The following is a 16528-nucleotide window of genomic DNA, read 5'->3' as shown; positions in this document are numbered from 1 at the left end:
TCATAGGGGCTGACAGTTTTCCATAAATCAAAATTAAAACCAAACCAAAGATAGGGAGAGAACATATCCTGAGAACAGGAGGATGCCCTATATATGCATATCTATCTAATCCTTGGTAGATGGGAAACAGAATATAGGCCTTCAGGAAACATTTTATGGTTTAGTCTGATTGCTTGTATGTAGATCAAGAGATGAATATTAAGCTGCCATTGGTGTGCACACATTTTATATACGTCTTTATAAATTTTGTTCTTTAGAATAGAGATCTTAGGAGTGATAAGAATTACAGTAACCTTTTCCCAAAATTCAAGAATGTACTGGGCATAGATTGCTTGACAGAAAGAAAGTGCGGACTTCTATGTAAACATAAGAGACTTTTTTTTAAACACTGGAGAACAAAAGAACATCTGAAACTCACAAGATAACAAGTTACTTTCTTTTTACTAGTGTATAGGGACTGTACCTTCATTATACTTATGCAGCAACTTAAACCCCATGTACTTAACAGATGCAAACATAACTCTAATACTGTAACATGGAAAACACAAACTGCAGCCTCTTAGGAGCATTTGTTTCTGCAGACTGAAAACTGAAATACATAATATGCGGCGAGAAATGGTTTGTTTTACAGAAGACTAAATGTTATTTAATTAAAGCCTCCAAAATTTTACCCTTCAGATTGTTATGATTTTAGAAGAGACTTAGTCTTTTATGAGGCTCCTGACATTGTTTCTTCCCTGACTGTGACTTTTAAAGACATTTTAAGAAACCACAGCACATCAAGGGAGTTTTAACTCTACCACGCATCCTTGATACATACCAGATGTGTCTAGAATATCTGGGAAACTTCACATTTGTGACACTTTTGGACATCTTTTCTGAAGTTCAGAATAGTCAATCAAGGGTGTGCACAGTGAATCTACAGTGGAACATAAGAAAAGCCAGGACGTACAACCCACCCTGAAGCTAAGAGAAGTTGTGTGTTCCACCAGGCCAAGAACACTGGGCACCGGTGCTCCAGGATTATCACTGATCAAGTCATCATTGCTCAAGAACCACAAGGAAATCTGGGCTTTGGTTCCCTTACCTGTAATTCTATATTTACAGCAACTATCTCTGCAAAGCCATTCCAGATAACAACTACTGAGTAGGCACATTATTTCTTGTAAGCTAACCAACCACATGAAGACTCAGTTTGTCTGAATATACCTTCTCAAATTCTTGCTTGCAGGCTCTAAGCTCTTCACCCAGTTTGGCACTTTCTTTTTCAAGTCTATTCCTTATTTCTTGGAGCTCTGTTGTTTTACATTTCTCATTAGCCAGGTCTTTCTCTTTCAAAATCTTAACGAGAAATAAAAAGTGTTAGAAAAGTTACTTCTTCCAAGTTCATAAAATAAAAAAATAAATGAACAAACAAAAAAACACCCAGGGCCCAAAACCTACTTGGAAGCTTTGTAATTAAGGAGAAACTACTGCCACATATCTCTATCCACAGTACATAGTGCAAACAAGTAGCAGTATGCTTGCAGTTTTAAATTTAAAACTAATAAGGTTTTTTCCACCTGTCTAGCCACTTAGAACACACTAACAGCCTATTTCGAACCAAATTCGCTTCAGCTGCTGTTAAAAGTCTTTGCACCAAAGGTTCAGTAAAACTGCCACTGCCATGCATTACAACAGTGCTACGCTGCCCAATCACCCTTTGTTTAGAGATGTAACAGAATTTAATAAAGGGTGTCTGTGTGGGGTGTCTGTGTCTGTGTGAAGATTTCAAAAGAAAGAGGTATTTACCCTGTCATTCTGAAGATCCTGTAACATTTTGGTCTTCTCACCCAGCTGCTGCTCTTTCTTTGATGCATCCTGCTCCAGTGTAGACTTTGCTTTCTTCAGTTCCTGAATCTGCTGATTATTGCTAGCAATTCGATTTCTGCTGGAAACTAACTCTTCTTGAGCTAGAGCAAGTTTTTCTTCTGTGGACTAATTACAAACAGAGTTCTGTAAATTATCTGTCAGTGTAAGAGCTTCACATACTCAAGTATTTGAAGTTTTTCCACATGGAAAAACTGTTACCTAGCATGCAACACTTAGCTTCAAATGTTGACAGAAACTTCCAGGTTACAAGGTTACCCGAAACAAAAGAAACTATCCCAGTACCATTTCCACCAGCGATACCTTACTGTACATATTCCATCTTGCATCTTTCCACAGAGAAAAGGTGAAAACATACATAAAGGCAGAGAATGAAAGGAAACTGATGAAAAGAGGACATATTTGAATTTGCTCACACTAATTTATTCTGTTCTCTGGCCAAATCAAGTAATCTGTAACTCTGACAGTTGTTACTTAAGCGGCAGTGAAGCTATACTTTCGAAGATTTCATAAGCCATTCAAAGCTATTTTTTACCAATGACTTTTAGTGAAGCTAGTGTTAGGACAATTGAAATTTGTTTTAAAATGCTAAAATGAAATGTACAAGCTAAAAATGCTAATATCAGGATAAAAAATTTCAGTCTCAGCTGCATCAGCATTTAACACAAAATTTAAACTTCCATTCAAAATCCACTGCAGATTATATTTTCATTTGCCTTCGACTCTCTCCATTACCTAGGAAAAGAACTTCGATTTATCTCTCTATACAAAACCCCAAGAAACAACCTAAAACTTGCACCCATGACTCGTTCTATTTGCTCACAGCAAAGTCAAATTTTGGGATTCTGCTTGACTTAATATTCTGGAGGTTATATTTTTTAAGCCTCCTGCTTAGGGAAGAACTAGCTCTGCTTAGAAGCATGTTCTTTCATAAGGAACCAATAAGAAAGAAAAATACCAAACTCATCCTCCACTCCTCCAAAATATTGTTGGTTTATGGAAATTTTTGATGCTTCAATTATGCAGAATGTGAGGAGATTTATTATTAGTGATAAGTTTATTACCTTCAGTGCACCAGAAGGATTTAAATCCTTTCAGGATATACTAAATTCTTTTTTAAGCTCTTACTTAAATCGTAATCAAACCTCTTGCTGAAAGTTAGTTATTTTAAAACGAACAATAAGCACAACTTTGACTTCATGTAATTATGGATATACTTTACCCTCTCCTGTGTTGATTTAAACCCAGATTGATTTCTGATGCCTCCCTAACCCTCCCTTGAAATGTCTAAAGTATTTTGCCTGTAGAGTCAGACACAATTTGAAACATCAAAGATGGAACACTGCTGATTCAATTGCATTTTCAACAATCTCAGTGGGACTTAAAAAGCTCACATACATTGGCTTTTAAAATTAATTTGCAGACAAATGACTTTATTTGCTTTCTGAGTTATTAGTGTTCACTACTTAACACGTAGCGAGGTGTTAACTCAGAATTATTTTTAAGCAAAACGGAAAGTGTTTCTGCAATTTCAAGCTTTCAGCAGAGTGGGTCTTTCAGAAAGCAAAACCATCCTTCTCTGCTCCACTGTGGGCAGTGGAGTACAGTATTTTCCTAACAGTGAGAAAGGATGAGAAGCATAGCATCATCATGTAACATTTTCACAGGCAAAGCCAACAGTCTCTGCAGCTTTAGAAAGAAACATAATGAAGCCACAGCTTTTATTCAAATTTGTTTCCAGTAGCAAATGTGGTTACATCCAATTTGTTAGCACAGGATGATAAAATTTGATGAAGTGGATAGTGATGCACAAATTAAAAGCTTCACACAGGGAATACTCCTCTCTCACTCTCCCTCTCCCCAAAATGTCTATGCCATACAGGCTATCTCACTGTCTGTACCTACACTTAAGACAACGTAAATCTTCTTATAAGGGGAACCAGTATTTGGCCTATTCTGCACTGTATTATCCACAAACATTTCTGTAATTCAGTAGTTTTTAACATAAGAGGTTTGGAATTTTGCATACTATAGCTTACATGTGTAAGTAAGTGCCTCTTAATTGTGCTGTGACTAATAACAATACTGAGAAACCACCCAATGTAATTTTAACAGTAAATCAACCTTCTATCTGCCCATGCCTTTCTTTCTGCCTTGCAAAAAGTCCTTCACAGAATCCTTTGGAAATGAGCAGAAATCCTCTGGCACATGTTTAAACATTCCAGTTATTATCCTTGTTCCTGGCCCAGTCTTCACTAAGACAGCAATTAAGCCTCATTTTTTTTTTTTTTTGACTGCTGAGGAGATCGTACCTTTAACATAAAACCACCTCTCAAAAAAACTGATGCCATTTACCTTATTTAATTACCATTCAGTTTTGCCATTGCTTCCACAATATGACAGATATTCTGCCAACAAGTTACCCTTAGTCATGAGACTGCTCTTCACGATGACAGACAAAACTGAGTCCAAGGAAAAGGTACAGAACAAAAGATGTCAATCTGTACTTATTTTTGCTAATAAAACCAGATGCTAGGATGACTGGTACAGAGTTTAAATAAATAAAAAGATAAGAAGATATCACAGTCTGATTCACTACAACTTGGTCTGTTGCAGTGTAGATTATAGTGCCAACAGCAGAACTAGGCTGGGCTGGGCGGTAAGTCGTGGATTCATTCCACCTAAGTGAGGTGCACAAAAATGAGCATTTTAGTCTGTGTGCTCCCTGATCCTAGTCCACAAGAAGAGACATGAAATTATTCACAGATGCTAACCTGATCTCTCTTCACCTCCTAAGAAGAAGGATTACACTGACAATAGGCAACTTACACTCTTGACTTACAGGCCTGAGGTTTGGCACCATGAATATTGTCCCAGAATGTCCACTGAAGATACGCTGACAGAGATGCCAATATTGGAAGCAAAGAAACATTCTTTAGAGAACATAGAGGAAACCAGGGCTGACTACAAAGAGCACAAATGCCAAGACTGAAAGATACTTGGCAGAGCTCAGGAGAGAAGGATTCAACAAAGTATGTTTGCATGAACTCAAAATCAAGGCAAAAATAACAGTTCGGCATTTTTATTAACCCTTCTATACAAAAAATACCTTTTCGACAAAAAAGAAAAATATTCCCTGTGTGTGTGCATGCAAAAATATGTATATATCATATATACACACATGTATATATGTATGTGTATCTATACACACAAATGATCTTTGGTGCTATTCTTTATTATATGTATCAAAAACTATAGCTTTTACAAGCACTCAAATCCTATCCGATTTCTTTCTCCAGTCACAGAGACAAAAATGTATGAAAGTAGTTACTGCTACAGGTGGTAATTTATACCAAAGTAAACTTGCAACAAATAGTATCCATAACATCATAACTATGTTCTCACTTCTGATTTTGTTACAACACACTCACTTTTCCTCTGCAAGCTTACAGCTTCAAAGCTTGCATCTGGCTACAGCTCCATAGCAAGGACCGTCTGTTACTGAACCACAAACTGGGACCCAGCCGTGCTGGTGGCACTCCAGGGAGCAGCTGCCCACTGCATCTGTCTCCCATGCAATGCTGTATCTGAAACATTTGCTTACTTCTCAATCACACCTCAGAATCCCAGCCGGAGATGAGCCAGCGATCCCAGCAGTGACATTCCGAGAAGACGCCACCAGATGGTGCTCTGTGTACGGCCCGACTCCCTCCATCTCCTGTGAGGATCTAGACCTACCACCGTACTCATGCCATCCATTCCCTGTACAACCTTTTATGATCTATCCCCACACTGAAACCCTGGCCTCAGCAACAGCATGGTGCTACACCACGTGAGAATATTTGTTTTCCCTTGTAGTATTTTTAACTAAAGAAAACCTACCTTTGCTAGGATCTCACGATACAGCCTGGTCGTGCCAGTCCTGGACACAGCAGGACTTCAAACCCTGCTGACTCAGCACAGCTGTGCAGGGGGTTTGTATCTCTATTAAAAATCAAAGAATGGTTTGGGTTGGAAAGGACCTTAAAGATCATCTAGTTCCAGCCAGCAGGGACACCTTCCACTAGACCAGGTTGCTCAAAGCCCCATTCAGAACAATCCTGCACTGAAGGATACCCAAGCTCACCTTGAATACAAGTTTTAAAAACTTGTACTACTGCCTACTAATAAAATTCAGATCACTCTGAACCCCAGCCTACCCATCAGCTGTGGTTGTAAACTTTAATCAAAATCCATAGCTCTTGCTCAGATTATATACTTTTATTAAGTAACTTATTCAAGGCAAAACATCATCCAGACAAACAATTTTGAACTGGACTGTGAAACTCTGTCATAAAGTTCTTCTGACTTAAGTGGCATTTTGATGTTCGAATCTCAAGACTCACATTATCATGCTGAGGCTATCCCAATGTGCTTTTTCCTTTGAGGCCTCCTAAGAAAAGTTATCACTGGTTCTTTAGGCTAAGATTGCAATGAGGCAGCACAACCACAATTAAAGGTCAGTTCCACACCTTCTCCCTCTTCTACATATCAGATTAAAAAGTGGTGGCAAGCAGACCTCACTAATCGTAATATATGTTTTTTAATTATTTTCTTTTATTTTTTTAATAAAACAGCAAAACAGCCTCCAAGTTGGTACATTACTTCAGTACTGAGGACCTCAACCTTCCTCAGGCCCTTTAGGCTCAACAGAGACTTACATAATAAATCAAGTTACCTGACTGCTCTTCTTGAAAATCTTGTTTTCCCATTGCCATCACCTCATTTTACCTTTCTGCATGGATGTTCTATCTTTCTCTTTTGCTACCACCCACATTCAAGTTTAAAAGCATGTGGAATGCCTACTGTCCTATTTTGTACTTGTCAGAACTAGAGGTCATCAAGCTGGTTCAATAATACTTATTCAGAGCTATTTTTGCAACAGGTGATACTTAAATGAAAACTATACCAAAAAGAAAGCCAGTTAACTGAGCACATCCAATGCTTTTACAGGTCATTGCATCACCAAATGTTGATCTAAGTACCTTGCAGGAAATTAGCACACAGAGATATGTGTGCTATAGTAACTAACTGTAAGAAAGAGCTTGTTTAAACCACTGTTGCTTGTTAATCAAGCTGAAGTTCTTCACAATTTAACACAGCAATTCAACCAAGCTACATGGAAAGTAAAGCCTCTGTAACCTGCAGGGAAATGTGGCAGGTAATCTAATGCTACAGAGGAGGAGGAAGATAAGTAAAACTCCAGTGGCCTATGTTTAAGGGAGTTATTTCTCTTTTTCTTAAAACAACCCTGAACCTGGAGTTTGGCAAGGCCTCCACAGCTCACGTGGGCCTATCTGAAATGGCCACAAGACCTTTAACAATTTCAGTGGTGGGATTGAAAGGCCCCCACTGGGACAGGTGAAAGGGAGTGATGAAATCTAAGCCATCAAAGACATATACATAATGAAGCAATCAGAAGCTGACATCTAAAACAGATCAGATGATCCATCCTCCTGAAGTGCCTAGTTCTCTCCATAAATTTCAGAAAAGCCCAGAACAAGTGTCAGACACACACAGACAAAGGTGCAGTGGGATTCATCTGAAACGAAAAGTGATGAAGCTACAGATCTTGCCAGCAGACAGCCAGTCCCTGCAGCACAGTATGTGCTGGAACTAACTGGAATGTTGGCTTAGCAGCGACATGAAGAAAGGAGGCAGAAACAAAGGACAAAAAACACCTTTGCTGAATGACTCAACTCACAGCAATACCTCTTTGAAGGCACTACACCCTAATATCAAACCAGATAATTCAGCTTAGGAACAGTAAAAACTTCAAAAACGAAGTTCAGACACTTGTATTGCAGGCAGGTCCCTAAACCTGCCATTTCTATTAGCTTGACATCTCTGAACATCTACAGCTGGCCAAGAAGGAAGGGGCAAGGGCATGGGAAAAGACTGACAACTAAAATTCTAATTAAATCATCTAGAAGATAGCAGTTACTCACATGCTGGCAGACTTTGCCCTAATTAGCTATGCTGTTCAAATTAACTGAGAGCTACAATATGTAACAAGAAAGAGCAACTTGAAAAATTAACTCTTAAAAGAATACAAAAATAAATCATCTTTCACTTTGCTGCTGCACAAGTGCAAGGGTATTTCAGGTAAACTGGCAAATATGCTTGGCTTTGAATTAGTTTCAGGATGTCCTCTGTCCCAGGGGAAGGGATTGAACAGCACTAAATTCCACACGTAAGCAGAAAAACTTTTTTCCGCCTATTCTGTTCTTGCACCGTTTCTTGATCTTCAAAATGTATATAAACAGATCTACTAAATCATGTATGAACACTAAAATGACTGTAAGTACCTTAAGGTCTTGCCTTGTTGCCAGCAGCTCGGACTCGTTCCCATAAAGGTCCAGCTGCAGCTTCTCCATGTTTTCCTTATGCTTTTCATGGCTCTTCTGTAAGTCTGCTAGCTTGACTTTCTCTGCTTTAAGCTCCTGTGCTGACAAAATAGACTGCTGTTGCAGCTTATTCTCCAGTTCTGCCTGAAACATAAGCATAGGAAGTTTCAATTAGAGTTACAGTCAGTAAAATAAGTTTAATCATTTTGATCAACTGCATTTCTACTGCAAGACAAGGTTTTTTTCCACTTACAAAACAGCAGTTCATTAATCTGATATTTGTGATTTTACAGTAATATTTTGTAAGTAATTTAACAGCAAAATTTAATTCATGTCAAAAGACTAAGTGAAACACATTAAAACCAAACATTAAAAATCTTAATAATGTTTTCAAGTGGGCTGGTTGTGGCTGTGATAATTTTCTTCACGGTATCTACTATGTTTCAGATTTGTGCTGAAAACAGTGTTGATAATACAGGGATGTTTTAGCTATTGCTGAGCAGTGCTCACACAGAGTCAAGGCCTTTTCTGCCTCTGACACCACCCCACCAGCGAGTAGGCTGGGGGTGCACAAGGAGCTGGGAGGGGACACAGCTGGGACAGCTGACCCCAGCTGAACATAGGGATATTCCAGACCACATGGCAGATAACTGCTGTTATCTCAACCATGATTTTTTGCATTTTTACCCTTCCATTTCTCTCCCCCATCACACCACAGGGGAGTGAGCAAGAAGCTGTGTGGTGCTTAGTTGCTGGCTGGGGTTAAACCATGACACCAAGTCCTAAATCCTAAAGTTTCCGTAGACTGACTAAATATGATCATATAGCACAGAGCAGCCAAAACTTCAGCAACATTTAACAGTGCATGGCAAAGAACGCAACACTTCCTAACACTGTAAGACATCTGAACTCTTTCCGTTATGGTTTATGAGTTTCATACTGTCACTCATAAATTCTTTTGGTATAATAAGAGAATACTTGATTTAAAACTGTCATGGAAGTTCCAAAACACTGTAGAGTTTGTCTAAACTACTCTCACAGAATTCTACTGCTTTACAGAAAATGCCAGCTTTTGCTTTATAGCATGCTCATGAAGCAAGATAAATGCATTCAATCTAGTAATTTTTATCACTTTATTGAAACTCAATTCCTACCAAATTCATATATCAATGCTGGTTTTTCTTCCTTTATTACTGTTGATGTTGTTGTTTGGTTCTCCAACAGCACCTGAAGACCTTGTTTCCACATCCTGACCTGATCTACTACAATGAACAGCTGTTTATCATAAAGACACTGAAATAAAAGCTCTTATAGGAGTAAGAGAGGCCAGTCTTACCTTTTCTAAAAGGGCAATTTTTAATTCAGCTTGCAGTATCTCACTGTGCTTTTTCTTTTGCTCAAAAGATTCCTTTAACTCTCTCAGCCTTCCCTGGAGATGTTGCTCACTTTTTTCTTTCTCCTTCAGAAGACCCTGAATTTCCAGTACTTGTGTTCTTGCTGCATCAAGTTCTATCGACAACTGCTTAGAAATCTATATTCAAAAATATTAAATAACTGTATATAATTTAAATGTAAATCAATATTTTTATGAAAGTATGAAAAAAAATTAGGACATAGTAATACCAAGTAACTGTTTCACTAATGCTGAAGGGTTCTAAAATCCCCACAGCTAAGATTTGTGGGGCACAGAAAAGTAGGACTAAAACTTGTATTTTAAAGCTTCATATTATCATCTAGGAAATTTTAGCATCACCTTAATTCAGTGCCCCTGGTAGGTTATAATTTGAGAACTGCAACCTCTTCATCTCTCATCAGGCCCAGCATGTGAGACTGAAAATTAATCTTTTAAACACTTTTTATTACTGATTTCTGGATTTTTGAAACTATGCAGACAGCTTACCCCCTCCTTTTTTTCCAGTGAGTTTTTCAATTCATTCCTCTCTTTAGCTACAGACTCTGTTTGCACCTGGAGCTGCTGTTTTAATTCTTGGCAAGATTTTTCCTAAAAAAGGTAAGACAAGGAAATACTCATGTGAACTTCTAAGGCAGTTATCCGATATTTCTGCAGGATCTACAAAGTCTTCAAAAATAATGCTTTCCTTTCCAGTGAAAGAGCTTTCCTTCTCAGCTGCAGACATATTTTCAGCTCAAAAGTCTTCAAAACTTTAACAGTGGTAACGCTAAGCTGAACACAGCTGATACTAACAAACTCAGTTATGTGCTGATGAGTTTTTCCAATTAGATATAGTCCCCCTCTTTGAAGCTGCTGTTGGCAGCCCTTCTTCTTGTGGGAAGCTGTAGGTTCATCACTCTCCTCAGGATTCAGAATTTCTTGATATTCTAAAACTCATTAGCAAAGTACATTTGAGGGAGTTGTATTCATATATGAATACATTTTAAGCCCAAATATTATGCACTTAAGACAGTGGCAAGCCTCCAAATGACTACAGAATTAGAAGCAGAATCTGGACTCCTATCTTTAAGTCTAAATTGGGGAGAAAATCCTTCAAGTTTTTAGGAGAAACAAATACTTAAACAGCAGTAACTAAGTAAAGCAAAGAAAAAGGCTTATCTGAAAAAAGTGAAAGAGTAAAGGAAAAAGTTATTTTTAACTAGGAGCAGGATTTTTTTTTTGGAACAGAATAAAAGCAGCTCTGAACGAGTTCTGGGAAATGGTGACATGTAAGATGAGAAGGGAATGAGAAAGACACCCCTACTATGTCTGAGGCAGGGGTGTCAGAACAACTGCGTAAGAAAATCTATAAAATATATATTCATACAGTGCCCACTCATATTACCAACAAAGCAAGCGAGGGAAGGAAAAGGCATATTTTAAGGCTAGTTAGAGTTCACTTTCTTTACCATAATAGGTTGCTCAGGTGGTCAAGCACTTGTTATAATATCACTTGTGAAACCTTTATGAAACTTAAACAGTTCTAGTACCCTGATAATACCTTAAGCTAGGCCTCTCCCCCAACAACAGATGATGTTACTCTGCCTGCTGTACACGGCCTTCCAGCATGCCCAGTCAAGTGCACAGGAAGGTTGTATATACAAAGACTCCAGAAATTAAGCTAATATGGCCTTAGCAAAATAAATTATTTTTCAATATGGTGGCAGTTTAGCAAAGGGTTTATAACTTTGTGCTGCTATAATAAGGCTATGTACTTTTTAAAAGGGGGACATTTCCCACCAAATTGTTTCACTGCTTGTCTCCATTTAAGTTTCTTCACCACATTAAAGGCATGTGGCAAGAAAAAGGGATCATGGTGTGTGATGTTTACTACTGTGAATATCCAGACAAAATTTTAAAATAGGACACATATATGAATTACTAAAAATCACAATTTGTTTTCCTTAAGGCAATTAATGTCCGTGCATTGTCATTGTATATACTGTTTGCAGACGGAAAGCCAAATCATTTTATCAGACTGTAAATTCACCAAACTTAATGTCTAATGAAAGAAACTACTAACCATTTCTGCCACAGCTGCTTTTCCTTTTTGTACTTCTTTTTCTAATTCTTCCTTTCTTTTTTTGAAGGATTCAGAACTTTTTGAGAGCTTGTCTTTGGTAGCTGTAAGGTCCTTTATTAGAGCATCCTTCTCTGATTTCACTTGTTGCAGCTCTGATGCTGCTGCTTGCATTTTACAATCTAATTCTTTAAGTTGTTTACTAGTATCTTGATTTGATTTCTCAAGGTTTTGTTTGAGGCTGGCCTTCTCCTCCTCCTGCTTTGAAATTTGCTTTTTCGCTTGTTCAAGGGCCTCGGACTTCTTCTGCAAATCCAATTTAGTATTAGACATCCTGCAAATACAAAGAGAAACATAATCTTCTTTTTAAAATTCTTCTTCACAGCTCTTTTGTATCATTAAATATCTCTATTATTTAATATATTAACTGTAGAACTACTTCAAAGTATACCTCCTTCACCCGGAGCATAAGCATTTTGTCCCTCTGAGGAAGACATACCAGCAACTCTGAAAACTATTTTGAGATGGATTTTTCTTCCTCAACTATCATAAGCAGAAACTACTCCTTTGCTGTTTATGCATAAATTGCAAATTAGTCCTTGAAAAAAGTTACAGAGATATGGATACTTACAGATGGACCTCAGTGTTTAGATATCTAATGTTTAGATAGCTGACAATAAGCACAGTGAATGCACTGACGAAGTGTATTGAATCAAAGCAGTCAGTGATTCACAGGAGACAACATGGCAGATGCAGTCTGCATGGCATAGAGTGAAAGAAAACAGGTGGGATAAAATTCAGTTCTTGTAGCAAAGGGAACAGATCACTTATCTATGATTTTCAGAAATCAGAGCAGAGAAAAACAAAATTTCAGCACCAGTCTAAACCACTCTAGTTCTATGTCTGACTTGGAAAAGCACTACAACACAGGAAATGCATACGCTTCTCTTGCTGCTTCAAGTTGTTTACTCAGTTCTGTTGTTCGGAGGTCTAATTCTGTGGATTGCTGTCGCTGCTGCTGTAACTCCTGAAGAGCTTGTTCTTTGCTTGCTTTAGCATCAAGTAGGTCAGCTTCAAGTTTCTGATATAGAAAAATAAAAAGTTAGAGTTACCAGAAATCAACCAACAAAATCAAAATAGCAGTAAAAAGGCAGAAGTCATCTAGTCTGAGAGCAGCATTTATTGTAGAAAGTCTTCACTGTAGAAAGCAGTTACAGTTCTCACACATTGTCTACCTATTTCATTAGTTTGCTATTTGTCTTTCATTATTTAGTTCCTGCAAACCTCTTGTTCCTCCAGAACTGAACTATTTTGGTAAAACATTTGAAATAATCTTTAAATTAAAGGCCAAGCAGCCATTTTACTGCAAAGTAATACATAAAAAGCAGTTATCTTTAAAGAAATTATTTAAAACACCTATACAAAAAAAAAGTCATACACAGGGCTCAGCTCTGGGGCCATGTTCCCATCCACCACTGAGTAGTTTCAGCAGTTTCAAATGACTGCTCTTTCACATATCCCAAGAACTCTGCTATTCTTTATGACAGAAACAAAGACACGAACTACATTGGTGAAGAAATCCTACGCTCACCTGGAAGAGGTTTTTCTTGGTTTCTTGGGGATTTTGGCTTTGATTCTAGTTGTTTGGGGGAGTGTAGGAGAGTGGTTTCTTTGGGTTGTTTGGGGGCTTTCTGAAGTACTTTTTCATTTACTTGGAGTATAAAAGAACACAGGAGTCTTCAACAAATGGGCACTGCTTAGACTCTTCAATACACTGGCTGTTTTACAGGCACTTCTGCCTTCACACAGTGGCCATAAAACAAAATGGCCAAGTTTTTCCATGAAAATTCCTGAGGGCTTTTTGTTTTCTACTTTTTTTAAATACCATGCATTCAACTGGAATAATCCCAAAGAATGGCAATGACGCCGAGATTTCACAAAGACTTGCATTCCTCTTGACAGCATCAACAGCCCTGCTCAGTTTCACACTTCATCTACCAAGAACTTCATAAAATCTTGTGCAAGCAAGCACTGTATTTCTCCCAAGCATTTTGTCTGTTCGTTATTTGTGAAACTTTTGCAATAGGATAAGAAATAAAAACACAAATCAAAGTAAGCAGGAAAAAAAAACCAGTGTGAGAAAGAAGAGAGTGATGGAAGCACAAAATAACTATGCTGATAATGCAATGAATGACAGCTTTATTTTTAATAGCATTGGATTAAAATTTCTTCTGAGGAAAACAATCTTCCTTCTCTTCTATAGAGCACATAAGATACTAAAACCTCTACGCTCAGTCTTGATCATAGAGACTGCTAATCCTCCTCAAAATAGACAATGCTGTAAAAGCAATTTTGCATTGCTCCCAAAACCCTGTACCATATGCTTTTATGTACTGTGAATTTTGACTACCAAAATTTTTAACAAATATTGAACAAAGTTCAAATTTAAAAGCTCTCAAGCATTAGGACTAATTCATATCCTTAACTGAAAATACTAGTATCTCCAAACACCAAAAGATTCTGCAGACCTCCTGCCAGAATTATTTGCACTTTAAAAGAAAAACTCATTCCAGAACTGGAATGCAAAACTCAAGATCAAGTTGTTAGAAGAATAACACCAATAAATAAATCTTGATTAACAGCCTCTATAGAAACCTACTGAAATGCTTTGGAAATAAACAAACCAGAGAGGTAGTGTTAACTTGGACTAACCAATGTAACACATATTCCCTATTACCACTTGCAAAGAGTATAACTGTAAACCTGAAAAGTATAATTTTGGGATATATTCATATTCCCTCTCATAGTAACACTTCCAGGTAGCACAGAGGTTGGTAGAAGCACATGTACAGGAAAATGGCAGTATAGTGGCAATGTCCTAAGCCTATCTTCTTAATGTGATAAGCTAGCATGGAAGAAGAGGAGAATAGGATTAAATGGTAGATCAGGAAATGCAAGTGAAAAAGAAAACCTACAAAAGTGGTATTGATATAAACCTTCCCCCCTAATTTGAGCACATCTTTTATCACATACTACCAAACAGTGGAGAACATCAGTTTTTGTAAGCTCAGATCCTGTGTTCAGTACAAACCTTAAGCTGTCCCTCTAGGTCTTCAGTTTTCTGTTCTAAATAAAGACTTTTCTCTTTGTACTCTTTCAGATTGGCTTCCAGCTGAGCACAGTACTCCTGCTTGTCATTCAGCTTAGCTGTAACTTGATCCAGCTGAACGCTGACCTTATTTAACTCCTGAGGTAAAATAAAAATATGACAGTTGTTAGTTTTTAAATAACTTCAAAAAATTACTAATGTCATGTATGATTTAAATGCTGTAATGTGTTCCAATTAAAAAGGAAAATAATGTTTCCTTTTTATTCTGAGGGACAGGAAATTGAGAAGAGAAACACAAGCATGTGCACAAATTCTCTCTGTTAAACTGACAAAATTTTTTTTAAAGCCTCACTATTCCTCTCAAACTTTACAGGCTGTGATCTAAATCTTAACAAAGGTGTTTGAAGTTATAAATGGAAGAGGAATTGTAGGTAATAAATGCACTAGATCCTGCAGTTAATAGACCAGTAATTAGAAAGTAACACTACAAAACCCTAGAGAAATTTTTTGCTGTCTTCATGAAATCAAGCACCACCAAAAAGGAAAGCCAGTACCATGTGGAGTCAATTTTCCACATACCAGAGATGATTTTAAACCATTTGGTTCAACACAACTTAATTTCTGCGAGAAACATGAACACATTCACCTAGTAACTACTATAATGACAGCTGCATCAAAGCTCATTGCTTTCCAACCAAGCTGATTTGTCTATTAATGATTTAAGAGTTGGGGGGAAAAAAAGGTGTTCTGCTTACAGCAATTAATTACATTCCCACGCTAAAAAAATGGTGTTACACACATATATAAAAAAATGTTAGCATCTGCTGGGTGTTTCCATGAAGACCACAGCAGCACTGATTCTAACAATGCAAATACTTGATTCAGCAGTCAGTGGAATGCATCACTAGGATTAATATACATTGAAACATGCAATTTTAGCAGCAGTCTTTGTATTGAATTACACCCAATAGGACAGCTTTGATTCTGAACCATTTTCCACAGCAAAGAGTGGATTCTTTATACTACAAAATACAAGTAAATTCTTCATACTACAAAATATATCTCGTCCAGATGACAGCAAAAAGAACTAAATACATATCACATGGTTAAAATATCCTAAATATTATTTCCAAATCATAGAATCATAAAACAGGGTTGGAAAGAACCTTAAGATCATCTGGTTCCAACCCTCTTGCCATGGGCAGGGACGACTCACCCTAGACCATGTCGCCCAAGGCTCTGTCCAGCCTGGCATTGAACACTGCCAGGGATGGAGCATTTAACACTTCTCTGGGCAACCTGTTCCAGTGCCTCACCACCCTCACAGTGAAGAACTTCTTCCTTATATCTAACCTGAACTTCCTCTGCCTAAGTTTGAACCCATTGCCCCTTGTCCTATCAGTACACTCCCTGATAAAGAGTCCCTCTCTGGCATCCTTGTAGGCCCCCTTCAGATACTGGAAGGCTGCTATGAGGTCTTCATGCAGGCTTCTCTTCTCCAGGCTGAACTGCCCCAACTTTCTCAGCCTGTCATCATATGGGAGGTGCTCCAGCCCCCTTATCATCCTCCTTTGTATAGAGGCATCTGAGCTAAGCTCCAATTAAAGTCAACTCATTGGCTGGAGCAGATGAAGTAGCTTTGCATTGCTCTGAGCATTCATGACAGGAGCTTGCAACCAGCTGGTAGTGCT

The 16528-nt window shown here is 37.9% G+C and overlaps 1 protein-coding gene across 1 annotated transcript in view; it reads right to left on the bottom strand.

Annotated features, from left to right (window-relative positions):
• Nucleotides 1-16528, bottom strand: part of EEA1 (early endosome antigen 1) — a 63466-nt gene that overhangs the window by 4781 nt on the left and 42157 nt on the right. Inside the window, exons 17-24 of the mRNA XM_010021675.1 lie at nt 14820-14975; nt 12670-12809; nt 11732-12062; nt 10156-10257; nt 9592-9786; nt 8217-8399; nt 1792-1977; nt 1210-1341 (exon numbers count right to left, since the gene is read on the bottom strand). Coding sequence (XP_010019977.1) covers nt 1210-1341; nt 1792-1977; nt 8217-8399; nt 9592-9786; nt 10156-10257; nt 11732-12062; nt 12670-12809; nt 14820-14975 — 1425 coding nt within the window. The remainder of the gene's footprint in view (nt 1-1209; nt 1342-1791; nt 1978-8216; nt 8400-9591; nt 9787-10155; nt 10258-11731; nt 12063-12669; nt 12810-14819; nt 14976-16528) is intronic.

The sequence above is a fragment of the Nestor notabilis genome, unplaced genomic scaffold, assembly GCF_000696875.1.
Source record: "Nestor notabilis isolate BGI_N333 unplaced genomic scaffold, ASM69687v1 scaffold889, whole genome shotgun sequence".
NCBI lineage: Eukaryota > Metazoa > Chordata > Aves > Psittaciformes > Psittacidae > Nestor > Nestor notabilis.
Note: the sequence above shows the minus strand (reverse complement) of the source record. Positions and strands in the feature narration are given on the sequence as shown.